The sequence below is a fragment of the Pseudorca crassidens genome, chromosome 16, assembly GCF_039906515.1.
Source record: "Pseudorca crassidens isolate mPseCra1 chromosome 16, mPseCra1.hap1, whole genome shotgun sequence".
In the NCBI taxonomy this organism is placed as follows: domain Eukaryota; kingdom Metazoa; phylum Chordata; class Mammalia; order Artiodactyla; family Delphinidae; genus Pseudorca; species Pseudorca crassidens.
In genome coordinates, this window is record NC_090311.1 from 17,842,136 (window position 1) to 17,868,352 (window position 26,217).

At 44.9% G+C, this 26,217-nt stretch overlaps 2 protein-coding genes across 2 annotated transcripts in view; one reads left to right on the forward strand and one right to left on the reverse strand.

Annotated features, from left to right (window-relative positions):
- Positions 1–9,747, forward strand: part of LOC137209494 (guanylate cyclase 2G-like) — a 55,019-nt gene extending 45,272 nt beyond the window's left edge. The window contains 7 exon segments of the mRNA XM_067711177.1: positions 783–957; positions 2,093–2,191; positions 3,477–3,544; positions 3,547–3,576; positions 4,843–4,880; positions 4,882–4,946; positions 9,232–9,747. Of these exon segments, the coding sequence (XP_067567278.1) occupies positions 783–957; positions 2,093–2,191; positions 3,477–3,544; positions 3,547–3,576; positions 4,843–4,880; positions 4,882–4,945 (474 nt within the window). The 3' untranslated portion in view covers position 4,946; positions 9,232–9,747.
- On the reverse strand, positions 7,600–24,493 carry TECTB (tectorin beta). The gene is made up of 11 exons (XM_067708867.1): positions 24,373–24,493; positions 24,092–24,239; positions 23,180–23,370; positions 21,326–21,468; positions 21,148–21,220; positions 17,480–17,583; positions 17,247–17,330; positions 13,201–13,363; positions 11,626–11,698; positions 10,462–10,494; positions 7,600–9,359 (listed from the first exon to the last, which is right to left on the reverse strand). The coding sequence occupies exons 2-11, from the start codon at positions 24,165–24,167 to the stop codon at positions 9,310–9,312; spliced, it is 990 nt and encodes a 329-aa protein (XP_067564968.1). The 5' UTR covers positions 24,168–24,239; positions 24,373–24,493; the 3' UTR covers positions 7,600–9,309.
- Positions 24,494–26,217: the final 1,724 nt, after the last annotated feature.

Sequence of the window (26,217 nt, forward strand, 5' to 3'; positions counted from 1 at the left end):
ATGAACTAATGCTAAAATTAGTTTCTATTGCTAAGGGATGTGCCCATGGTGGGGAGAGGTAGCCTAGAAGCAGTTAGACTTGTGTACTTGCTGGCTTTGGGTCATTTTAGGGTCACCAGGAAGCAGACGTGGTCTTATTGCCTGGCTAAGGCCTGAAATTCCACATTTTCCACATCATCTTTGGATTCTGCTGAAAAGCAAACGTATCTGGAAGGGGCTGTAACTTTATGCTTACACTTGTCATTTATTCTCTGTGGTGAATGAAGGATCTGAAAGATGATTTTATTAGGAGGATTGGGGAAAAAGAGGACAGATCAGGCAGGTACATACATTTATACGTATTTTGTATAATATAAGCATATGTGTAATTGGATCTAAGAGCCCTTGTGTGGAGTGAAGACAGTTCAGCTTGGATAAGATGGATTGCACTCGATGGACCCGTGTGATCCTTCAAGATCTACCCCATCAGTATATTGCTGCCTGTCTGACTGGTTTTGAACTAGGGTTGGGGAAATATAATCACCAGCACTCTCAGATTTCAGAGAAGAAAGCAGAGACTGTGGGGAAGAGGGTGAGGGAAGGAAGGCTTTGTAGGAGCCAGAACAAGAGTAGGAACTCGAGGAAATGCTGGGACTTGGATGGAATGAAGGTCAGCGAGTATGACCCTTCAAAGGCTGTGGCCTCAAACAGGATCAGTAATGAGGGGCCTTGTCTCTGACCCCACCATCACCCCCAGCCTCCCTCACGATGAACACAAGGCCACTTTCTTGCTTTATTTTCAGGTTGAAACCATTGGAGATGCATACATGGTGGCTAGTGGACTTCCCATCCGGAATGGTACCCAACACGTGGACGAGATTGCCACGACGTCCTTGCACTTCCTCAGTGCCACCATCCGCTTCCCGATTGGGCACATGCCTGAGGAGAAGGTTAAGCTCTGGACTGGCCTCCACACCGGTAGACAGCACTAAGGGCAGGTGGCCTTGTGGTCCAGACACAGCAGCAGGTAGTTCTAAATTCACATCCTAGGTCTGAGGCTTAATTTAGGAACCCTGAGAGCAAATGGTAGCATCTTCAGGGGAAAGAAAAGATTGAATTCTCTTTGCATGTGTATTTCTAGTTAGTCAGATTGCTTGGTAACAAGGACAAACAAAGACTCCAAGGCGTTGAACCCAAATTAGGAGGAGCCCCCGAACCAGGACATTTATTTGGGCTGCTTTCCCTCCATGCCTCTGCATCAAATGCCCTTTGATATGTTCTGTTTTTGTCAAACTCATGGGCTTGTGACTTGTGCAGAAGTGACCTGTACTTGGTTTAATGCCATTCTGTTACCGTCTTGAAATGCTTGATAATTTTTGAGTGGAAGATCCCTTATTGTCATTTGAGACCGGGCCCTGCAAACGATGTAGCCAGACCTGCTCTTACTTACCCTCCACAGCTTAACTAAAATAAAACCTGACTCCTAACCAGGATGAATTACTCCCGTGTTTGTGCCACTGATGCTTTGTTTCCATCTCCAGTGCATGAATAACACTGTCATTAATTTCTGTCTTAGTCAGTTTGGTTGTTATAACAAACTACCATAGACTGGGTGGCTTAAACAGCCCACATTTATGACAGTTCTGGGGGCTGGAAAGCCTAAGGTCAGGATTCTACCATGGGGGATTCTGGGGAAGCCCTCTTCCTACGTCCTCACGGTGCAGGAAGAGAGAGAGCTCTCGTGTCTCTTTCTCTTCTTATAAGGGCACTGGTCCCATCATAAGAGCCTTCCCTCTCACGACCTCCTCTAAACCTAATTACCACCTAAAGGCCCCACCTCCTCTTCATATTGAGGTTAGAGCTTCAGCATGTGCATTGGGGTGGGACACACAAACATTCAATCCAGAACAGTTGATTATGTTGCTTTCCACCAAAAGTCTGTGGGTTCTGTAGTTTGCCTCATTGTAAACCCTGAGGTCTATTTCCAGGCTTTGCCCCCAGAGGCTACTTCACGAATATTTATTGACCTGCTTTTGTTGACCTGATGTGCACTGTGGAGTCCCACACTTGGGAAATGCAGACTGGTCATGCGCCTCTGTCCTTCCCTTTGCAGGTCCCATGGTGGCTGGCGTGGTAGGAATCACCAGGCCCAGATACTGTCTGTTTGGAGACTCTGTGAACATGGCCTCCAGAATGGAAAGTAGCAGTTTGCGTGGGTATCGTTTACAGCACTTTGCAAACACACGATCGCTGTCCCTCCCGTCCCCTATCTTTAACCAGAGAGTATTTTTAGAAGACCCATTTGCATTTTGTCTACTCTTTTCCATCTGGAGGATAAGATCATTATCCAATTCAGACAACACTGGTCACAAGCTTTGAAGATGGGTTTTTGCACTGTGTTCTCAATGGAGCCGTGTAAACACACATGACATCTCCTTCCAAGACTTTCCAACCTAAACAGTCAGGTACGCATATAGTAAGATCATTTAAATAAGGAGCAGCAGTTGGCAGACTTTTTCTAAACAGGGCCAGACAGTAAATATTTTAGGCTTTGGGGGCTATAGTCTCTGCTGCAACTATGTAACTGCTGTTGTTGTGTGAAAGCAGCAATTTGCAACATGTAAAAATATTGGGTGTGTTTATGTTCCAATAAAACTTTATTTTGCAAACACAGGTGGTGGGCAGGATTTGGCTTGTAGGTAGTAATGTGCCAATCCTGCTGTATAGTTTTGGCGATGCCAAAGAAATCTATGGCCAGGAACTCCTGGGGACATCAAATTCTTTTGCATTACAATAATTTTATTGTATTGATTATTACTAGACACATATATGCCATTTATCAGCTGAGACATTTATCAGCTGGAAAAAATAATTACTCAGTGATTTAAGTTTTGAAAAGTTTAGGTTAACATTCTTTTGAATTTGTAAATCTTCCACAGTATATAAAAACACACAAGAAATCTTTTCCCCTCTGATTACTTTGTTGTCTAAGTTAATCAACTGAGTCTCAAATCCAGATTTAAACGTCTCTCTTAGCTTGTAAGTAAAGAGTTCAAGGACAAAATATGAAATTGGAAATGCTGATGTAGACTCCACACCTGACTTTAGCTGCAGTTCTGGTTACAAAGGACATTTTCAGTGGTACATCCCAGCTCTGGTACTGTCCCAGGGAGCCTGAGGACCCCAGCTGCCCTCATCCATCAGGAACACCAACTTGCATATGGGCTCCGTTCCGTCTTCTGTTTCTAAACCGAATGTGTTAAAGCTTGAGCAACACCCAGCAGCATCTGAGCAATGCCTGGATGGTTGGTGATACCAGTCCACGTGTCCTAGACGTGAGAGAGGTTGTCTGTGATTTGTTTAGTGAGAGGTGCTAGCAGTCCAAGAACTTGAGCCATGTGTGTAGTGTTCCCTCCCCACAGCAGCCCTTGCCCCGCTGACATCCATATGAAATTCACAACCAAGGTGATGACTAGGCTAAAACTGGTTTCTGGCAGCTCTCCGGATTCAGGTCTCTCAGAGTACTGCAGGCGCCCTGCTGGCGTTGGGAGGGTGTGATTTGCAGAAGAGAAAAAGAGAGGCACCATTCCAGTCAAGGTAAGACTGGACGAAATGCGTGCCCACCCCCCCACCCCATTTCGGTCCCTGAAGGAGATATTGAGGAACTTGACGGGATGAGTGAATCTCCATGCCGTGCTTCGTGGAGACCACTAAGGTCCATGTGGAGGCTCTCATGACTGTGAGGTTATCTTCCTCCAAAGAGGACTGTACAATTCCCTTAAGTGGTCAAACATGGAATCTGTGACTTTGGCTCCAACCTAGACCAACCTCTTGTGTGATGCCTCCTTTCTCTTTGCTACACTGGTCTCCTGGCTTCTGCTTGAACACCCCAGTCTAGTCTCCCACAAAAGCAACAGCAAATATAAGCCCAGGAATTATAATGTCCACATTCTTCTATTTCCCTTCTCCTGAGTCTAAAGTGCCCAGGTGGAGGGGATGGAAGCCCATGGGTTTGGGGGCACTTGGACCTCATCTGTACACATTTAAATATCTCTTCCCTTTCTCTCTGCCTTCCTTTCCATCCTGGCTTCCTGTCCATCACTGAAATGTACCATGATACCTTCTCATCTTTCTGATAAGCATTGCCCTTTCTGGGGGTGGTGGTACTCCTCTTGAGATGTTCTCAGGAGCATCTTGGAGATGCTCACAGTGGGAGTGGGGAGCGGTTACTATGACATTGGGAGTTTGAGTGGGTGTCAGGGTCCAGGGAAAGAAGTGAAAGGGAGGAGGTACCTTCAATTCCACAGTTTGCTAAGTCTGGCTCTGGCATGATGTATTTCATCAACGGACTTCAGGTAAGAGGAAGATTTTTCTAGATGTCAGCGGTGTAGACCTAGCTTTAAATCCTGTCCCACTTCTTCCTAGCTGTCTCATTTGGGGGCTTAGTTTTATCATCTGTAAAATGGGAATGGTGATACTACTGCCCTCAAAAGGTGGCTGTGAGGATTAGTTGTGAACCTGTATGTGAGGTGTTTCACTTGGTGCCCTGCTCATAGTAAGAGCTCAAGAGATTTTATTATTATTTTAAAAAGATTTTCTTTGCAACAAACTTTAGCATCCCCTGGCCCTCACCCCATAGACCATCGTTGACTGTCCATCTAGTCTTATTGGCCAAGTCCAAGGATACGATCACGATTTCATCTATGATGAAGCTTTTCCCTCACCAAGGCAGCTCCCGCCTGATTGCAGTTCTGGCTACAAACAACGTTCTCAAGGGCGACCTGAGTTGTCTGCTGAGAGACCACACTTGACAGGCAACCTCTCCTGCTCTGTGATTCACCAGCTCTCCTTTGCTTCCCACAGGGCAAAGGAGAGCAAACAACCTTCTGGTTGAAGGGCAAAAGGCTTCACGATCCCACTCCCCGACTTTACTGAGGATGAAGCTAAAATCCCAGAGATCTTCTGAGGTGAGTATTTTCTTCAAAGGTGTTTGTGTGGTTCCAGGAAAGTCCATGGGGTGTCTTAAATATCCCCTTCAGGGGTTGTAGTTCCGGGGTATTGAGTCAGTCTCCCAGTAGGGGGAGCCATCTAGCTGGCCTCCTCCGTCCACCCTGGAGTCCTGTGGCCTAGAGCAAAGGTGGAGTCAGATGAGCTGGATACAGTGAACTCATTTCCTGGGAGACCAGGGCTGCCGCTCCCAGACCAGCCAGCGAGCCTGCCTCCCCGCCAGAGGTTTCCAGCGCAATAGCTTGCGAATTTGCAGTGAGTCCAATTTCATTCTGGGAAAGGGGAAAGCTGGAGGATGAAGCCTGGGGCCAGGGACCTGCCTTTCTCTGCAAAGTGCCTCCTCCCTAACCTTTGGTGTTTATTATATTTATCAGCTAATCGGCCTGCAAGGACGTAGAGGCCCACAGCAGAAGGCATCTCAGGAATGTTTTCAGGGGCTAAAGCTCTAACTGAGGGGTGAATCACTGAAATCCAACAGGTTCAGGCCGTCCCAGGCAGGCAGAACCCCTGCAGTCAGTGGCTGGAAGGCCTGGCCCTGAGCTCTCACTTCCTGTGAGCACCGCAGCTTCCAAATGGATCATGTCCCATTCTCAATGTATTGCTTAATTTCTTTCTTATCCATCGGCAGGACTCTTCTTCTGCCCAGAGGTGGGCAGCTGAATTCTAGGAACTTCACAGACTCCATTTTCTATGACATGATTCCATTTTCATCTTATTTATTTATTTTTGGCTGCCTTGGGTCTTCGTTGCTGTGCGCGGGCTTTCTCTAGTTGCAGCGAGCGGGGGCTACTCTTCATTGAGGTGCGCGGGCTTCTCATTGCGGTGGCTTCTCTTGTTGTGGAGCATGGGCTCTATGGTGTGCAGGCTTCAGTAGTTGTGGCACATGGGCTCAGTAGTTGTGGCTCACAGGCTCTAGAGCGCAGGCTCAGTAGTTGTGGCGCATGGGCTTAGTTCTCCGCGGCATGTGGGATCTTCCCAGACCAGGGCTCGAACCCGTGTCCCCTGCATTGGCAGGCGGATTCTTAACCACTGGACCACCAGGGAAGTCCCAAGGATTGAAAGCTTTTGACTGATCCTCGGAAGGAGGGAAGGTAGAGACATTTATATGAAGGGGACAGGGGAGTTACCTTAGCATGGAGACAGTGGGCCAAAAGTTATCTTCTCATGCCTCATATCTTCTTCCCTTGTTTGGGATCAGGGCTTCTGGGTGCTAAGCACTTTGTTCCATTATGAAAGGGAACAAAGCAACTTCTGCTATGGGGTCTCTTAGAGAGACTGGCCAGTTCCCACCGATCTATCCATCCATCCATCCATCCATCTTTATGAACATTTCATTAACTCAAAGAGCATTTATTGAGTCCTTACTCTGTGCCAGGTACCACACTGGGGGACACAAGAAAATGTGAAACTTTCTATGATCTTTAGTTCTCAGTTTAGCTGGAGAGAGGAAACATAGTAGTAATGCAACATATTGAGGACTCACAGAGGTATGTACAAAAGAGCAGAAGTAACTGAGAAATCCAATACTGTTACATTGAAAGAGAATTAGAAAATAACACACAGACGTAGGGATAGGGCGGGATATGACAATCAACTATCATTATCCCATCTTTGTATCTGTATGGAGTGTGTGTGTTTGTTCCCTTCCAGCCCTAGCCCACATGCTTACACAGTTATGTTCATATAATAAAAATTTTGTTACTTCTGCCTTTTTCATCAAACATTGTAACATAAACATCTGGCATCCAGTCACACACATGCACATAGAACATATATACACATGTGCCTACATTCACACACACACATGCACATATATACATACACATGTACACATCTATACATATATACATGCACATATACACATATACAGACATCAACCTCTCTATATCTATCTCTCTACAGCTATAGCTATAGCTGTCTCTATCAATTGGTAGAGATTTATGTGCCTGTGTATACTCAGTATATATGTGTGTATATATCCATGTCTCTCTCTATATTTTGTTTAAATTACTCAAGTTGAGAGAGAGAGAGAGAGAGAAGATGTCTTTAGGGTTCATAATTAGGAATTTTGATAAAAGCACTTTCCTAAAATCTATATTCAGGGTTTTTTTCTATGTCAACCAAGGATACCTAAGGGAGAAAGTACCCTTTCCTCCTCTAAATGTCTGTTTTATGTTTAGCACTAATGGGAGTTTGCAAGAGAGATTGTTTGGAGAGTGACTTTCTCTTCATTCCTTAGTAGAGAAGTTGTGAAACATGAAACATGCAACCAAACATCATGGGGCTGTTAACTTTGAGTTGAAGCACATGCCGTTGCTGGTGACAGACGTGAGGGCCTTAGAGACAGGGATGACCACAAAAACTATCCCCCCAGACATTAATCATGCAAAATGGCTCTGCCTCCTTGCCTAGAAACACAATACTGGAATTTCTGAAATGCAACTGCAGGGTAAAATGATTGAAAGCCTGAGATATACATGTGAACTTAAGAAGCTCTAGTTGTAGAGACCAGTGAGAGGGTTGAAGATTTGACTACCAACATGTATATTTACACTGTAAGCCATAGTCATAGGTTATTCATTTTAAGGCATTTTATTTACTCCGTAGCACCACCAAGAGATACAAGATCATTAAACAGTATGCTAAAACAAAGCAAAACTAGCACAACTTTGTTTTACTCTGACAGCCAAGGATTTATGATTATGGCTGTGAGTATGCTATTTAAGAGTTTTTGACTAGAACCAATGAAATATGTCTTCTGTCCTTCCTGACTACAAAAATTCTGAATATATAGGAAGAAGAGATCCCAAACTGGTTGGAGGACCAGCTTTGAGACCAGTTTCAGCTACGAGTCATTTTAATCGAGCTTATTGCTAAACATGCGCTCTGTGTCTCCAGAGGTTTGAGAACCAGCTTAATTTCCGAGTTCATTAACATGGTTGTAAGAGAACCATGAAACTACAGATCTCAAAACTTCTCAAATACATTAAATACAGAGATGCAAACTGACGTGTTTTCCAATGATAAGCCCGCTAGTTGAGTCTCTACAAGACAAAGAACAGAATTTAAAGCTCAGGCTTTTCCTAGCGCATCTCAGCTTCTAGCTTCAAACCGGGGTCCTCAGTGCGTTTTCAGGGATCCGCCAATTCTCTACCAGGACCGCTTCTTTCCGTTTTTATTTGCTTGACTGTGTAAATCATTACTCTCAACATGTTCTGGATCACTGGGGTGGCAGTGCTCTCAGCATGAGAAACCACGTGATTTCACTGGCCGTTTGTTTTCATTTTATTTGCATTTGTGTTTCCGAGTTTTTGTTGGTTCCATTCGAATGGTCGTAGGTTACTGAGACAAAAAAAGATATGGGCTTGAATGTTGAAGTAAAGGCTAAATGAGGTCAGACCATTCTCTACAAATGAAGATTTCTTAGCAGAGCAGATAGAAATAGTGAGAGCCTTGGGCATCACGAGTAGGATGGGGTTGCCAAGCTGAAGAGACTCTGTCGTGGCAGTCCCTCTGAAGCATGTTACAGGTAGCAGTTTCATTTAGGCAATGCCGCATTATCATGTTCAATGAATGCTAATATGAGTTTTAGTCTTTTTGTAGCCTGAGTCCTATTCAATTTGTAATTTTCTTTCGATCTTAGACGTATATATCAGCTATAAAAATAAGGAGTGTATACGTATATACTGTTTATACATATTTAAGAAAACTTATAATAAAACACCAGTTGGGTTAGCACTCACTGGGGGCTCTCGAGAATCACTTTCCTTTATATTATTCAGGTTTGAGCAAACGAATGTTTTCTACTCTGATTCCCACATCATCATTTGAAATATTAGAACCCCCGCCTGGTGGCTCAGCTCTGGTCCTTAGATAGGAATTGCACAGCCTCAAAGACAAAGGCTCCTTCAGCAAAGTTGGTTGTTCCTGTGCATTCCGTCCTCAGTACTTTAAAGTCCTCAAAATGCTCAGCTGCACTTGGTTGGGTGTGCTAGTCTTTTAAAATTAGAATAGCTTTCAAAGGAGTCCACTGCAGTCTCGACTTGACTATGGGAAAAGGAGACTCCTCCGCCGGCTGCAGGGGAGGGACGGCAGAATCTAAGAGCCACAGGAAGTCACAAGAGGAAGTGGGGCACCGAAGAAAAACAATCACTGAAATTCACAAAAATCACTGGAACACATATTTGGCAAAGCGCTGTTCTCTGCTTCCCAACAATACGGTCTTCTGTTTGTTCTTTTTGGCAGCACAATAAATGTGAGTTTGTCATTGACAGAGGAGATGGTCTTGGGTGGAGGAACTGCAGCTGCCTGCCTGGCTCTCCCTTATAACACAGCACAAATCCCCAGCATCACGATGAGGTGATAGAGAACATCTGTGGACCAGACAGGAAAGGAGACAAACAGTTCGACAAGGAGTAAGGAGAACGCAACAAAAGAGTCAACTCAACATAAATGAGTCAACTCAGAGACGTTCAGTAGGTTTCCATACAACTCTGCACATTTTGTACATAGTTTTGTTCATCCTCTGGGGTTTCCATAGCTCACTTTCATCAGTACGAAGAACCCAACAGATAAGCCTAGGATAGGGACCTCTGACAGATGGGAACCTGAACTTCGATAATACAGTGATGGTGCGTTTCACTGTAGACTCCAGATGGTGCATCTTAGAGTCTCGAACAGTTGGCTTGCATGGTTTCCTGTAATTGTGAGAGCAAATCTTACATCTGTGAGTCTGTTTATAAATAGAACTGCCTGACCCATCTTCTCGCATCATTTGGTGAGACCTTGGGTCGTAGCTGAAATGCTTCTTCCTCTAAGGTGCTTCCCGGACTGCTGTCTAAATCATTATTCGGCCCCACCCACCATACTTCATGCATATTAGGAAGGGCAGGAGCCTTGCCTGCCTTGTTCACTGCAGCAGTCACACCGCCTAGAAAAGTGCCTGGTACAGAGTCAGTAATCACAGCTGATCCTTACTGGTTGTCTGTTGCTTTCTGGGCATTGTTTCGTGCTCTTAGCTGTAATAGTTAATCCACACAACAACTTCTGTGTATGATATGGGCAATTATTAACCCAATTTCACAGAGGAAACTGGGGAATGCAGGAGTGGGGTCATGGCCCAAGGTCACTCAGTTCATGAGGGGCAGGGTCACAGAAGGGACTCAGAAATATTTGTTGAATGAACAGGTCATTGAAAATCATGTTTTCTGAACACAGAAACCCAAGAGGCACCACCTGGTGATGTCTTTGCTTAGACTTGGTAGGGGGGTGGGGAAACCAGCTCTGCTTCATCCAGCTTGCCCCCAGCTCCTCCCTCCCTTCAGAGCTCAGGGGCTGGTTGGAGAGAGACCTCTCGACCTCCGATCCCCCCCCAACTCATTCAGGTAAAGGCTTTGCTGGGGCCAAAGGTAAGCCTCTTTTAAAACGCACATCTGCCTGTTAAAAGCATTACCCAGAGCTGTCTCTTTTCCTTACCTGAGAAGCTATAGAGACCGGAGGATCCCCTACCTGTAGTGAGTAAAGAAAGAATACAGAAGGTTTAAGAAAAGATCACAGAGGGAGAAGTCTCAGAGCTGCGTTCCTAAAACACAAACCTGACTGGATTCTCCCCTGATGAAACCAACCCGCTCCCATTGTCTTTAGCACAAAGTTTCTTGCAGGGTTGACAGAGGCTTCATCTCACACCATTTTCATCTCGGCTCTCTATGGCAGGGGTTGGTAAACTTTCTGCAAAGGGCGGGTGATGGTAAACTTATTCAGCTTCGCAGGCCACTCGGTCTCTATTGCAGCTACTCGACGCTGTCGAAAGTAGCTGGAGACAAGCCCCAAATGAACCAGTGTGGCTATGTCCCAACAAAACTTTCTGTATATACAATGAAGTTTGAATTTCATATAATTTTTGTGTGTTATGAACTATTGTTTCTTTTGATTTTTTTCAACCACGTAAAAAGGAAAAACTGCCCTTAGCTTACAGGTCATACAAAATCAGGCAGCAGATGGGGTTGGGCTCCTGACCAGAGTTGGGTGACCATCCCCTAAAGCTCCCAGGCCTTGTCCCCCCCTTGATGTCACGGCACTCTTGAGGTCAGACTTAAAGACGACTCGCAGAGGTCCTCCCTAAGCCTGACTACGCTGAGCTGCCTACCCATCTATTCCCATAGACCCTACCTCTCCCACCCCCACTGACAGTAATTATCTCCCTTTCCCTTAGCATTTAGCATCTCCCTCCTTGCTGGATGGTACATTCTTGAGGACAGGGCCCGTGTGGATCTCCTTTATTTCTGAAACCCCAGGGCCCACCCAGCTCCTTTACTAGTTTTGTTGACGTGCCCTGGACGCCTCAGTACGTTTCATTTTCTATTATTAGTATCACCTGCACACTGTGTGTGGAAGCTCAGCACTTCCTAGTCCCTGGGGGGCATTGGAATTGAGGCCACAGACCGAACTTTTCAGGGTAGTTAACAAACCTCCTTGGTCGGGCGTGAGTTACCCACCCCCAAGGTGAGGAGACGCGTTGCAGGTAAAGGTTGTGTCTACAGGCACAACTGGTTTGGCAATTCAGTTAAAATGCTCAAACCGGCCGTGCCTGTGGACGCAGCCCAGCATGAGGGCAACCATTTGGAAAACAGAGAAGCTTACTACGGAGGGAGAGCTCGACGACCAGGACGCCCCCAGTCTGGTCCTGGAGGAGGCGTTTTCGTTTGTCACAAGTCTGGAGACCCAGGAGAAGCCGAGGGGAGAGGTGGGATGAGAAAAAAACACAGGAGAGAAAAGAGATTTTTTTTAAGAAGTCACAAAGTTGACGGAGTCAAAATTCCCCAGGCCTCAGACATTAGTTCCCTTACTGTTTTTATAACCCAGAGCGATGTATTCCATTGCTTCTCCAACTTGAGAAAAGGAAGAAATCTTTCCGTCCTTAACTCTTCAAGCTGGAACAAATCTGCATTGCATGTGGGAGGAACTGACTCCGTTTCTTTTGATGAGAAGTAAGGCTTTTACCCATAGTTACTCTCATCACTGTGATTTGAGACGTGGATACCTGCAAAATGTGTTCTGGTTCCTTTCCTTTTTTAAATGTAGTGCCAATAATAATCCTTTCATGAACAGTTAAATGTTTCTCTACTCCCTTCCCTTTCTCTGTTTGTGCTCGTAAGTGACCACTGTCTGGCTAAATGAATCAACAGAAATAGAGATTATCATCTTATTTCTGTTGGTTACTATAGGCAATGCGAGCAGGTACCCTCTGCAGAAACACTGTGTCCTTCCTCCCTGAGGTCTCCGGTCCAAATAGACTGGAGGAGGTAACAGTTTGGAATTGAACACTTTTAGATCTTCAAAGCAGTGGTTCTCAAACATGCACGCCACTTGAAGAGCTTGTTAAAACACAGATTGCTGGGTCCGCCCAGAGTGTCTGAATCAGGTGGTCTGGGGCCAGGGGGTGGGGTGGGGCACTGAGAATTTGCATCCCTAACAAGTTCCCAGGTAATGCTGAAGCAGTGTGGACCACACTTTGGAACCACTGCTCTGAGGACCAGGTTCACACCTGGTCGCGATGGAAAATTTTCTTCCACCTGAATTCATTACGCATGTTGACTGATTCTGCAGCAACTTCTTGGTGGAGGAAGCGGAGGGGAAACTGACCCTCCTGCATGAGCTACTAAACATGTCTGGGAAGCTGGGCCCTTCCTCTCACGTGGTCGGAACAGCTGTGACCTCATGTCGCGAATTCCTGCAACATCTCTCTTGTCCATCTTAAGTCTCCGAGACGGAAGTTCAGGCTGGTAAGTCAAGAGCTAAAAATACCTACCTTCGACTTCCATTCAGAGCCTATTGCTACCAGCTGAATTTTGAATCTCCCTTGTCCTGTTAACTTTTTCAAAGCATCTCCATGTCTGTTGTTGCTTTCATTTTCCCTAACATTGCTCTCTGAAAAGAGAAGGACCGCCATTACTCATCATCACTCTATCTTTAAAGATGAGAAAACCAGGCTCTGGGGTTAAGTGACCTGGGCCAGACCATGTAGCTTGTTTGTGGCAGGGCAGACACGCCTGGAACGTCTGCCCCTACCCTCAGCAGCCTTTCCTCCAGTATGTCCTCACACATATCTACACTGGTCTGTTGACAATTTCCCAGGTAAAAATACAGCTTCTCAAATACCATCCCCTCACCCTCACAGCCTCAGGTAATATTCTCATTCCGGGAAGGGTGGCTCACCACTGGGCAGGAGAGCTTCTCACTGTCACAGATGAAAGTCTCACAGTGTAACCACACCTTGGACAATTTGGGGATGTTCTGGAACCGGAAAGCATTGAATTGGAAGGTTGCCCTGTGGCCTTTCCCATTCTCATACACGATGACTGTTTCATCCGTAGGGCAGCTGGAGCACACGCGGTCGGGGGAGGCAAGGGGGAGAGACAAGGTCATCTCATGAACTCTAGCAAGGGCGTCTGAGGCAAAGTCACGCACGGCCTCCCCTGGGCTTTTACACAGCACATTATCCTTCTGAAGCACTGTGGCAGCACCTCACTTATCCTCATTTCTTTGGGGTCAGTTGGAGGAGCTATGAGACGGCTGTGACCATCCCCATTCTACAGATAGAGTATAGCAAGGGTGGAGCAACTTACGAGAAGCCACACATCTGGAAGTTACCACATCTCTGTCCCCAAGAAATGAAATCCCCCAGACAATGTCCTCTCCTCTGGAGGACTGGGATACGTACAGACTCCCCGCATATGTCCAAAATAAAGATGGTGGTGCTGGGAAAGGCATTTCCCAAAGTGCTCTCACAGCCACCTAGGCCCAGGTCACACCCAACATATTGCTGTGTGTGTATTGTGAGGTTTTGCCACCGGGAATTCAAATTTACATTGTACTATTTAAGCGCTATATCTATTCTATTACATAATTACCTTTGTAAAGATATTTTTAATATGAGCACAGAAAAAAATGGCTGGAAGGATACCATTTAAATGTTAACACTGGCTATTATGGACAGTTTCTGTTTTCTTCTTTCACCTTTATGTTGTTGTTGTTTTTTTTTTAATTCTCTATAATGAGAGTGTAATATTTGGGAAGTTTCAAAGTCCCAAATGTACAACTGCAGTAAAAGAAAAAATAATGACATAGATGGGCATTTGTCGAAACCAATTGTTCTCACCTGGGGGCCGTTTTGCCCCCCAGGGGAAATTTGACATGTGGCTGTCATGACTGGGGGGAAGATCCTCCTGACACCTAGAGGGTAGAAACCAGGGATGCTGCAGAATGCCCTGCAGGGAACAGGACAGACCCCACAACAGAGAATGATCCAGCCCCCAAAAGTCAACAGTGTGGAGACCGGGAAAGCCTGGTTTAAGCCCAATACCTTCTCATTTACCAAGCTCATAGGATTCCCTACGTAAGTGCCAGACAGTCAGCCAGGTTGGGAACAGACACAGTGGTTCTCGGGAATGTACAGCGAGACCCACAGAGTGTGAGGGCCTGTATGCAGGTGACAATGAGCTCCAGAACCTGTCCTCTACGGAACAGAGGTCTATGGGTTCAAAAGCTAAAGACCAGTGGACAGCACCTCAGTGGAACCCGAAGTTCATGCCCCGCCTGGCGTGTTTCTCTGACTCTATCGTCCTTCCAACTCAACACACACACTAGGGAGCAGTGCAGTCGCCCCAGGGAAACTTCATGGTGGACCCTCCCCCATCCCAGTCCATCAGAACCAGACATTAGGGGCCAAATCAGAGGTAGGACGGAGGGGATGTTAACTCTGAGAGTGAGTGAAACGAGCCATGAAAACTGCACCTTATATCTGGACCAGGGCCAGAAGCTGGGATCTGTTTGTGGTGGCCTCTGAGTAGTGACAAGAGCTAGGGGTATTTTCTGAGCTGTGAAACAAGACTCTTGAAGGATCATTCGGTCATTAAACTCGAGATCCTTGTACAAACTCAAGACTAAGTCCTTAAAATAGCTCCTGGCTGCTGGAGTGTCCGGGTACGGTGTCAGACAGTGGGAACAATATAAAGCAGAGCTTTGCTGGCGGCAGGAAGGAGGCAAGTGACAGGCTGGCCTAGATGCCTTGGCACTGCTGTCTCTTGGCGCTGGCTGTGGCACCTGTTCCTCCGTGACAGGTATCTCGGGATTGTGGAATGCCCACGGGGAAGCTTTCACACCATCATCACTTCTCCACCTGAGATCAAAATTCCTATTCTAATATCTCCAGGCTTTCTTGAAAACTGGGTTTTCCTTCCAAAGGGCCTGGTGTGAACCAAAACCATCTGGGAGGTTATGGGAGTGGCCTTTCTAATTCTCCCCTTTGACACTGGACTTCGTGCAATTATCTCCAACCTCAAGGGGCCATTTCGGTTAGGCAGTATTTGCAACTAGGTCAGGGTGTCTTTAATTTGGCTGTGCTTAAATGCAGAGTCCCAGGGTTCACCTAGGGACCTTCTGATGTTGTAGGTTTACAACGTGTCTGCATGCCTAGCAGATACCCAAAGGAATTCCTGTGCACACTAGAGTTTGAGGACCACTTGTAGTGACTACCCCAAAGCCACAAGCATTCCCTTTTCTGCCACATGACACATCCACTAGGTGTGCAGGGGCACTAGAACTATCTGAGGAGATGATTCCATGGTGTGGCAGAAGGCTTTGCCCTTGTGTGGCTATTGGTTGAGAGAGGTTCCCAGTGCCTCTTGGTAATTTCAAGGTCCTTATAGGTCAGTAATTTATTTCAGAATCTCCCTGAGGTCATTTGATTTGCACCATCATCAACAGAGCCTAAATGAATCATTCAATGACAGATGTGAAATAAGGACCCAAACTAAGCTCCCATCTCTGCAGGAAGATGGGTTGCTTGGGTGTGGGCCTTGCTGGCCTGTCCTACCCTGTGTTATCAAGAGATAACGCTGCCCAGATCATCCATCCCTTTACTAGCTTAGACTCTGGGTAAGTTTCTGAACTTATCTGTGCCTCAGTTTCCTCATGTATAAAACAGTGATTGTTATACTACCTACTCTATAGGAAGTTTAATGAAATTGAAATAAATTAGTGTTTGCAAAGCACCCACCTAGAGTAATGCCTGGTATGTTGTAAGGGCTGTATAAGTGTTTGTTAAATAAAAATAGATAAAGATCCAAAGTGGCTTCACCTTTGTTATCTTATCATCTTTGTCCCTGGCGGCAGTGTTTACTCAGCCCTGATGGTTCCAGTGTAACTGGTCTGCTTTGGTTTGGGGAATGGCCTCTTCTGTGTTCACTGTTTGTTGTGTGGATGACGCCTGAATCTCTAGTCTAACTCATCCTCATCCTTTTCCAAAGTTACAATTCTAAGTGCTTCTAGACAATTGTCATCTCAAGGTCAATATGTCATCCCTGAACTCAAAGAGAATCCAAACTCCCTTATCCAGAACCCCTCTTCCCTAGGAGCCTATGACAAACAACTTCTCATCTTCACAATTCACAGTGCAGCAGCATTCTTTGTCACATGTTCCTCATTGTGCCCTGTCCTTCCCTCTACCATATCCAATTCGTTGCTAAATTTTTATTGCTTCTCCCTCCCTTGGGTGATGTTGGATGACCTTCTTTCCACTCACTTAGCTACAGCCTTGATTCAGGTCTTATCACTTTCGGCACTAGAGCTGCCACAGCCTCTAATCTGGTCTTTCTACTCCCATGTTCTGTTTCTAACCACCCTGTGTGTGATTTCCAGAATCACATTTCTATACTATAATCCCATTACTTTAGTCCTCTACTCCAAATTTTAAGAACTCCCCGTTACCTATGAAATTATTAGTAAATAAAAACAATGCTATTATTAAAATTGATTGAATACCAGCTAGGTACTATGTACTAAGCTTTTTACATGGATATCTAAGTTAGTTCTCATCAGGGTTCTGATGTCAGATTGATTAGGTTTGACCCCAACCTGCCCACTTCCCCATAAACACACACATACACTAACTATGTGACATTACTTAACCCCTCCTGTGCCTCAGTTTTCTCATCTGGAAAATGGGGATGATAGTAATAATACCTACCTGTTGTAAGGCAAATGAGTTAGTATATGATAAAGCTCTCAGAACAGAACCTGGTACCTAGAAAGCACTATGTTAGTGATTCCTGGTATCAGTACTCAGTCTGGAAGCACAGAGGAAGTCACTGATGTGACCCCAACAGGTTCCGCCTCTTCCTTCCAAGCTGTCCCAAGCCAGAGCAGCCCTGGACCTACCTAGCCCCACCTCTCAGCCCTGTGGTCCCGAGAGCCGTACCTACCCCTTGCTGATTAGCTGCCACTGCAAGGGATACATGAAGTCAGCCGAAGGTGTGGCCCAGCAGCTGTTCAAAACCACTTTAAACCTGGAAATGAAACAAAACTCATCACTGTGAGCTAGGGAGTTGTATGCCTAGAAACTTCGGGTGATTAAAACGCCTCTGGGCTGTTTTTGTTTGGGTTTTTTTTCTCTTCTTTGTATTTATAAATACAAACATTAAGAACACACACTTACCTAATGCTTAACCCTTTGGCTTCTACTCCTGCAAACAGATCTGAACCGATTTCGTATGTCTCCAGGGTAAAAGGCGCTTCCCTCTTAATGGTGAACTTGGCATTCTTTGGAAGGAAATTGACACCGGGCGTTATGATCTGTCAGACTGAGCAGTTGGGTCTGACAGGAGCAGATGAATCGGGACGGGAGGGGGGAGGAACAACCCAAAGGCACAGGCACATGAGACCACAGTGAGACCCGCCGGGACCAGAGAGGCTGTACCTCCTAGGATGCTGGTGCCACCTTAGAATGGATGAGGACATCACATGTACGTCCAGGAGACTGCGCTACATAGAGACCCAAATCATAGACCGCCGTCCCCAGTGTAGCCAGAGGTGCTTATCCTGGCCCCATCTCCCGGGAACCAAGAATTGGAATATTGGAATAATACCTCCACTTGCAAGGAAGCTTCCTGATTATGTTACATAGTGGAGCACAGAATCTGCACACTTAATTCAATTTCTGAAGCAAAACGCTTTTAAGGGACAGTTTCTCCACTTCTCACCTGACAGTGAGGCAATACTCCGTGTGATTTCCCCCTACTTTCTTTGTAACGTGAAAATTAGGGACCTATGTCCAGATAGCTTACCCTTTAGTACCCGGACAGTTTATTTTGGCAAATTCTGGGCTCTGCCTTTTAACGGGGGCATTAACCCAGGAAATCATACAGAGAAGAGAGTCACTAGGATGATAATGGACCATCAAGAATGGGACGATGTTTAGTTTGGGGAAGACAAGCTTGAGCCAGTTGAAGGACCATCAGTAACATGTAGTATCGTTTCAGAGGACAGAACCAGGACCAGTGGGCCAGAGTTCGGAATGTCAGATTTCATGACATCAGATTTCACATGCTGACCTAGCATGAGAAGGTCCAACTTGCCATTGCCCTTGGAAGAGGTGGGGTACCCATCCCTCAGCAGCCTTGCAGAAGGGTTTTGGGCATTGCGTGGAAGGTCAAGATTAATCACCTCTGAGGTTTGTTCTGACTCTGGAAGTCTATGATTTTGGTCTCTATTGCTTGCCTTCGTTCCATCCCAAGCTTTGGCATTTGTCTCTGTCTAACTAAAAGGAATAGTCAATACCATTTTGATTGAATAGAAGGCAACCTAATCCCACTCTGACATTGATGTTCAACCCTATAAAGGTAACAGTGCTGGTGCTAGGAGTTCTCAGTTTCCACTTTAAACAAGGTCAAAGCTTACAATTGTGAGAATGACTATTTCCTCGGGCATTTACTTTGCTGCCAGGCACTGTGGAAAGGGTTTTATAAGGATTATTTCATTTAACCCTCATAACAAACCTCTCAGATAAGTGCTATTATTATCCCCACTTAACAAATGCATAGGTGGAGGCCCAGAGAGGTTAACTAACTTGTCCAAGGTCACACAACTAGTAAATGGTGGAAACTGGCTTCAAACCAGTGGTCTGATGTCAAGGCCTATTTTCTTAACCACAGTGCTAGGCTACTTCTACAAGTTGACTACCTTCCTTTATTTCGGATTGGGAGTCAAAATAACTTTACCGAGAATACCAACCACGGACCGTTGGCAGAATTGAGTGGAAGCGGGTAGAGAGAGAAGAGAGGAAGCATGCTGGGTAGAACTGGTGGTTTTGCAGCCTGGCATTTGGAGCTCTCAGAATCCTAAGCAACTAGCAGAGCATTCATTCTATTGTGCCACGCAGGGCACAGCTCGGTCTCTGGTAATTTGATGGAAATATATGCAGCGAGCAGCTGTTGCTTCAGAGACACACAAGAATGCTCTCAAAGCAGAAGAAGGGAGGAGAAGAAAAATACCAACCTCATGGGTAAGGCACAGGAAACCGAGCCCATTGTGGGAATGTTAATCAGTACCAAAGTCTCGGTTATAACCTCAGAGGCCCCTCGTTGCCAAGGTTTGTTTGTCCTATAAGGGTCTTGGTGGGCCCTAGGGAAGGCCTTAGCCTCATTTCTACCAGTTCAAGGAAGCAGTCTGTCTAGCCATCTAGAGGATGGTCTGGGTGATGCTGGGGACAGGCTTCCTAATTTTTGTTTTTTCTTAAAAAAGTTATAAGATTTGATATTTCTGTCTGAAACTTAGCTCCGCATAACTGATGGTGGATGATGACTTCTGACAATCGTGGTGCCTTTCCATTTCCAACTGTTGTAAAACCTTCATAGGGTTATATCTATAATTTTATCTGGTTAAAGCAACAATCATGTATTTCCAGACAGGGGCTCAGTAGTAAAGACAGCCTGTCATCAGGATGTCCCCCGAGTCTGTTGTCAATGTGTGAAGCTTATTTTCCTCTCTGGATAACTTCAGCAGTTACTACAGTGGTTTTGCCATCCTTTCTTCACCCTGGTGATCCACACTGTTTTAACCCCCCTGATTATAGGTCAAGGGATTGTATGGAATTTCCTTTTCTCAGGACTTAACCACTAGTGGTGTGTAGCCTGAGGCCGATCTAGGTTTTGTGGGACCTTGAAGCTTATTTAGAGAGCCCTCTTTAATTAAAAGAATCAAAACTTTGAATACAAAATTAGACACAGGGCCTTGAAAGGGGCCTGTGGAAGTGAGGGGTCATGAAACTTAAGTAACTCCATTCCCTGCATAGTAAGTTTGCCTTGTAGACCAATGTTAGGGGACCTTGTTCCAGACTGGGTACTGCTCTGGACCACCTGTGGGATCTTGGACAGATCGTTTCCTCACTGGGTTTCAGATCCTCAGCTATAAAATGGACTAGGTTATTCTAGGATCCCTTCTAGCTCTCACCTTCTGAGTTCAGCAAGATTAATAGCTTCCAGGGAGCTGGTAAAGCAAGTTCAAAGAGTTCAAGGTCAGTGGAGTTCCAGGTAATATAGTTGTTTCCTTTGCAAAATGAATGGGTTGTACATGGTGACCTCTAAGGCTATCTTCTAATGTTGGAAGTAAAGGTTTCTATTCCTGCCTGCATTTTCCTTTAGCCAGCTGGGCCATTTCCTATACGCATGTCCCCTCACTGGAAGCTGCAGGTCTAAAAAACAGAGCACCCCATCTAAACAGGAGGGCAGCTGGGCTAATGGCCATTGCATATTTAGTTTCTCTGGAGAATTTTATTCTTAGTGCCTTTAGCTTTGATGTCAATGTAGGCAGGATGTCCAAATTACACAAAGAGGAGGCCCACTAAGTAAAGGGCTTTGGAGACCAAAGAACTAGGCGGCGGCAGCCAACCCCAACCTCTCCCCTTAGCCCTGTCCCAGGTAGAAGCTCACTAGTCTGTGCCGATGTTTTAACAAGAGCTAGATCCTAAATATAAATCTCTGGAGGGGGTTGTGGTGGAAACTGATCTTGATTAAGAATTAGACCTTGGCTGTCTTTATTGCCTATTGACCTTTGATTTCTCTTATCTCAATTTTCTCATCTGTGAAATGGGAAGATTGCCCTTTTTCCTCTGTGGCACCTTTCCTTTCTTCCATCCAGTCTATGAATCTGAATGTCTGCTGCATCTAGTCTTTAAAGAGGCTTAAAGCTAGAACAAAGCTTACGTCTCAGTTCAAATTCAAGAATGGGGGTCTGCATACGGCTTAGAGGAGAACAAATGCTGAGGAAGCATCCCATCATCTCCTAGAAAGGCCCCAGGGTAGCAGTGGAGCCCTGGAGACCACTTACAGTGTAGAAGTTGAGAGACAATTGGCTTTCAAATGTGCCCATGCTCCCGTTCTTCACATGAACAGTGGCCACTCTGAAAAGGGGAGAGAATTTTGCATAAGGACTGAAACATGCCTGGTTGACAGGGACTGCAGAGCACACGCAAGGCAGCCCGCCCTCCGCTCTCTGAGCAGCTTACCTCTGGTCAAAGGCAGCCTGGTTCACCAAGTAGGTGGAGTGGTAGGAGCAGGAGAAAGAGTAGTTCACAGGCTGGTTCTTTACGATCACGGTGCTGTCATTGGAAACAATGTGGTTGTAGAAGTGGTAGATGGGGGGCTTGTACTGGAGAAAGAAAGAAGGCGGTTAGGGTGGCTCTGTACCCCCATGATGTGAATGAGGCCTCTTGGATAAATGACTGAAGATGGTTCAGAAAAAAGCCCAGGGCTTCCCTGGTGGCACAGTGGTTGAGCGTCTGCCTGCCGATGCAGAGGACACGGGTTCATGCCCCGGTCCGGGAAGATCCCACATGTTGTGGAGCGGCTGGGCCCATGAACCATGGCCGCTGAGCCTGCGCGTCCGGAGCCTGTGCTCCGCAACAGAAGAGGCCACAACAGTGAGAGGGCCGCGTACTGCAAAAAAAAAAAAAAAGAAAAAAAAGAAAAATGCCCAATGGGGAGACATGAATGTCTGCCATTGATATAGCACCCACTCTTGTTTGTAGGTGAGCTGATAATTTTTGTAAAGAGATCTTAAGTCTGTTCAAGATTGTTTATAATAATCTTATAATAATCTAAGTTGAATGTTGTACACTTAAAAAAAATCCATATACCCATTGGGCTTCTGACCGAAATGGACTGGCTCAGGAACCTCTATCTCCTAACATCAACTTTTAATTTACTTTCCCCTGTCCAAGTAATCTTATGTGACACCTTCACTACCTCCCATCTCTAGAACGTTACTGCCTGGTTCTTTGCTCTTTCTCTCTTCTAATCATGAGCACTATTTCTGAGTTTCCTTCCTCTGACTTGTTGGACTTTAAAATCACCAAATATTAGAGTTAAAAGGGATCTTGAACGGTCACTTGAGAAGTGATCTGCCTAAGACTGCACATATGATTTCTAGTTCATTTTACCAGGATATTCAAAGACATGATGTTTTTGTTAATCATGCCCATGACTCTTCTCTCTAAATCCCTGAATCCTTGTGGGACCTTTAGGAAGAGGAGGTAGCCCCAGGAGCTGAGACCCGATATATGTACCATCTCCTTCAGTCAAGGCCGTATGAGTTCTAGACGTCAGCCAGAGCGTCAGAAGACCTAGGCTCCCTTCATGACTATATCTCTACTGGTTCTGTGGCCCCGAACTAGTGGCTTTGCTGGGAGGTCGCAGATTTCTCCTCCATCCCATAAGGATACTTGGCGAGAGGATGTCTGTGGTTCCTTTTAATTCTGATTACCTGTCCTGGGTACTTCACGAGACCCAATTATGGGTTGTGTTATACTTTGGTCACTCCTTTAAGATGCCTTCCATTATCTTTGTATTTTTTGGCCACGCCACGTGGCATGTGGGATCTTAGTTCCCCGACCAGCGATTGAACCCGTGCCCCCTGCAGTGGAAGCACAGAGACTTAACTGCTGGACCACCAGGGAAGTCCCTAAGATGCCTTCCACATGCACCCCTTTGTCCCAACTTCCAAGTCTCGGGCAGAGGATGGCTCACCCACCCAACTCAGGAAGGATGGCAGCCATGAACATGTGCTCGGAGCTCCACGTGAGGTGGAGGTGGGAAATGTACTTTGTTCTACTCACGGAAGGTGGCTTAGCTGCTCAGGCAGTGAATTAGGAGAGTAAAATTTAAATCCAAAGAGTCGCCTAAACTAGACAGAAGAAAAGAATTTAAAGAACACTAATATCTCAGGAAATTTGGGAGTTGGGACTGACTCTTAAAAAGAAAGTGGTGAATTCTGAATCTTTTTAAGGGTGGACAGGAGATGTCTCATTCTTGGGCCCAGTTGCCTCCTCTTAGCAACTCCTCCACGTGTGGCCTGGTCTTACCTCGGACTGGGTTCCACAATAGGACTTGTTTTTAGGTGACAAATCTGGGATGACAAATAGGTAGTAACCTGCTTCGTGGACCCCATTGTAACATAGCCCGCCAAGCGCCAGCTGGTGCACTTCCCATCCATAGGGACACTCTGGGATTTTGGCGATGATTGTTTTCGGGTAACAAAACACAAGAATGACATCTGGAAAGAGGAGAGACCTGGTCTGAAATCAGATCTGGTAACATCTACATATGGTGGGCTCCTGTTACAGCTGAGCATGCAAAGCAGTTAGTTAAAAATACTTTCCCCACTCTTCTTCATGAGCTGTGACGAAAGTTTTCCCCCAACTTCAGTCACTGAAGTTCCACTTTTACAATTTTTGAAACCTCTGTGTAATATCTGCATTATTCTTAATATGTATTCAAAATTGGTCCCCTTTTAAGCTTTAACTTATTTTAAGGAATGTATTTTTGAAACCAGATTCAATGTATTTTCATATTTATATTTCCAATATATATATATTTTTCCGATCCATTCAATCTGGTTTCATATATATATGAACATCCCATGTAATAAGCCTATAAAATTTAAAATGTCCATTTATGCACAATGCCATGAAACAGTAATTTATGGCACAGGACAGAAAAGCAGTAGTCAAATAGAAAATGGGAAAAAAATGTGAAGATTTTATCTATTTGTTCATCTATTTAGCAGCCTCTAATTTTTAAAAAGTGTAACTTTACCCAATAGATTTGTACTTTCTGTGGGAAAAACCGGATGGGCGTTGGGGTGCTTAAGCGCTTCTTCTTGGCTGCAGTATTGCATTTTCCTAACAATAGAAGCACAGGGCTATGAACTCTGCGAAGGGAAGTGCCAGGAAAAGTTCCTTTCCAGGAAAATGGGCTACAGCACCAGAGCATACCTGCTTTATTTGGAGCGCAAGATCTCGCAGAGGCTTCTGCAAAGACAGCCAACAGGACGAAGGCCCTCATCACCATTGCTTTTGCCAGGTGGCCAAGTCAAGCTGGCCAAACGTTCACGGTCCTGACAGGGCCCGAGCCTCGATCATTCTAGGTCAGAAACACGAGCGAGAAATTAAAATCAAGGGTGAGAACAAAGCAGCACATACAGAGGAGATGGATCACGCGTCTCGTTTCTAACGGCTCTTCGTCTGCGTTGGGAGGCAAAACATGGGGCTCATACCACAGAGAGTGTCAATTTCACACGCGGCTGCTCGAGTTCCCGACTGTTTCATTCTCTCCGGCTGGAGGCTGCCTCTCAGATGCTCCCCAAATCTCTGTTCCCAGTCCTAGCTCGACTTTATATAAGCAGAGGGTGTAAAAGAAACCGGCTCCAGATAAACCACAATGAACATGCATTATCCACTGTGGGGGGGGGGAAATAAAAGGCAACCTTGCACGATAATCCGATGGGAAGCTCAGTTACGGCCACTTGAGGCTAATTTCTTTTACTTCACAGAGTTGGAGAACCTTTTTTTTTTTAACTGCTTTTTAAACCAGGGGTGGAATAAAAAGTTGAATTTTTTCCTCCTCATACAAAAATAACTCTGATTGGAGACAAACCAATTTCTGCATGGTTACTGGTGACAGTTTTCTTTTTTTACATCTTGCTTTCTTTGGTTTATTTCTTGCTTTCTTATTTTTATATGCAGGCTATCTAAACTGAATTTAGGAAGACAAGTTCAGCAGTGGTACACTGGATACTAAACAAAAAAAAATAGGCTGTGTTCATGCAAACATGTTAAAGATTTTTTTCTCTAATATCTTATAATAAGCTCCGAACTTCTAGAGTTTCATCTTGAAGTTCATCAAAACTTCATTCGGAAATACAACTTCTGATTGTAGACCCCCTAGGTTTCTAAAGTTTTGTTAGTCTCCCAGAGCGGTGATTTTGGGAGAAGGAACTTAGAAAGGCAATCTTTCTTTAAAAAATTTTTTATTTGTTATGGGAGTATAGTTGATTTACAATGTTGTGTTAGTTTTCTGGAGTACAGCAAAATGATTCAGTTTTATGTATATATATATATGTGTATATATATGTACATATATATGTATTCTTTTTCATATTATTTTCCATTATGGTTTATGGTTTATTATTGAATATAGTTCCGTGTGCCAGGGAACTATGGTTTATTATTGAATATAGTTCCCTGTGCCAGATGGTAGGATCTTGTTGTTTACCTATTTTATACGTAGTAGTGTGTATCTGTTAGTCCCAAACTCCTAATTTATGCCCCCTACACCCCCTTTTCCCTTCAGGAAGCACAAGTTTATTTTCTATGTCTGTGTGTCTGTTTCTGTTTTGTAAATAATTGGTATCATATTTCGGATTCCACATATAAGTGGTATCATATGGTATTTGTCTTTCTCAGAGAGGCAATCTTATGATTCAATTCTCAGTCACCAAACAAGATCCCACGAAAAACAGCAGATAAAATGCGGCTCCTGGGAAGTTTCCAAATATATTCCCTAGGAATTTTTAGTACCCAGAAATTTAAGAATGAAAAATAAGGGCTCCTTTTAGTTTTGTTTTTTAGAGGAAACGGACTCTTTTATCAACCAACTGAGAGCATTTGGTACAGAAGCCACTACATTACGCTTTTTGAGAGACATGTAAAAAGTGTGGGAGTTTATAATGTAGCTGAGAAGGTAAATTGCACACAATGACTCAGAGTTAGAATGCCATGTTAAGTCACTGTTCCACTACTGACCACATTTTCTTAGTTTTAAGATACATGTCTCTCTCTCCAAGTGCATATAATTTAATGTCTCAGAAACATTGGGATGTGTCTTATAAGCAATATGTATACACAGTATGGTAGTTTCCTTATATCCTCAAAACCTATTGTTAAATCAATGGCATGCCTTACAACGATGATATTTAAGAACTAAGGAAATAGCCATATGGCAAGCCACGAAAGACTTCTGTGACTCACTTTCCTTCTCTGTAAATGGAAGCCACAGCCCTGAACTCACCTCACGGGGTGGGAGAGCAATGATGTGAAGGCTCTTGTAAACTGTAAAGTCC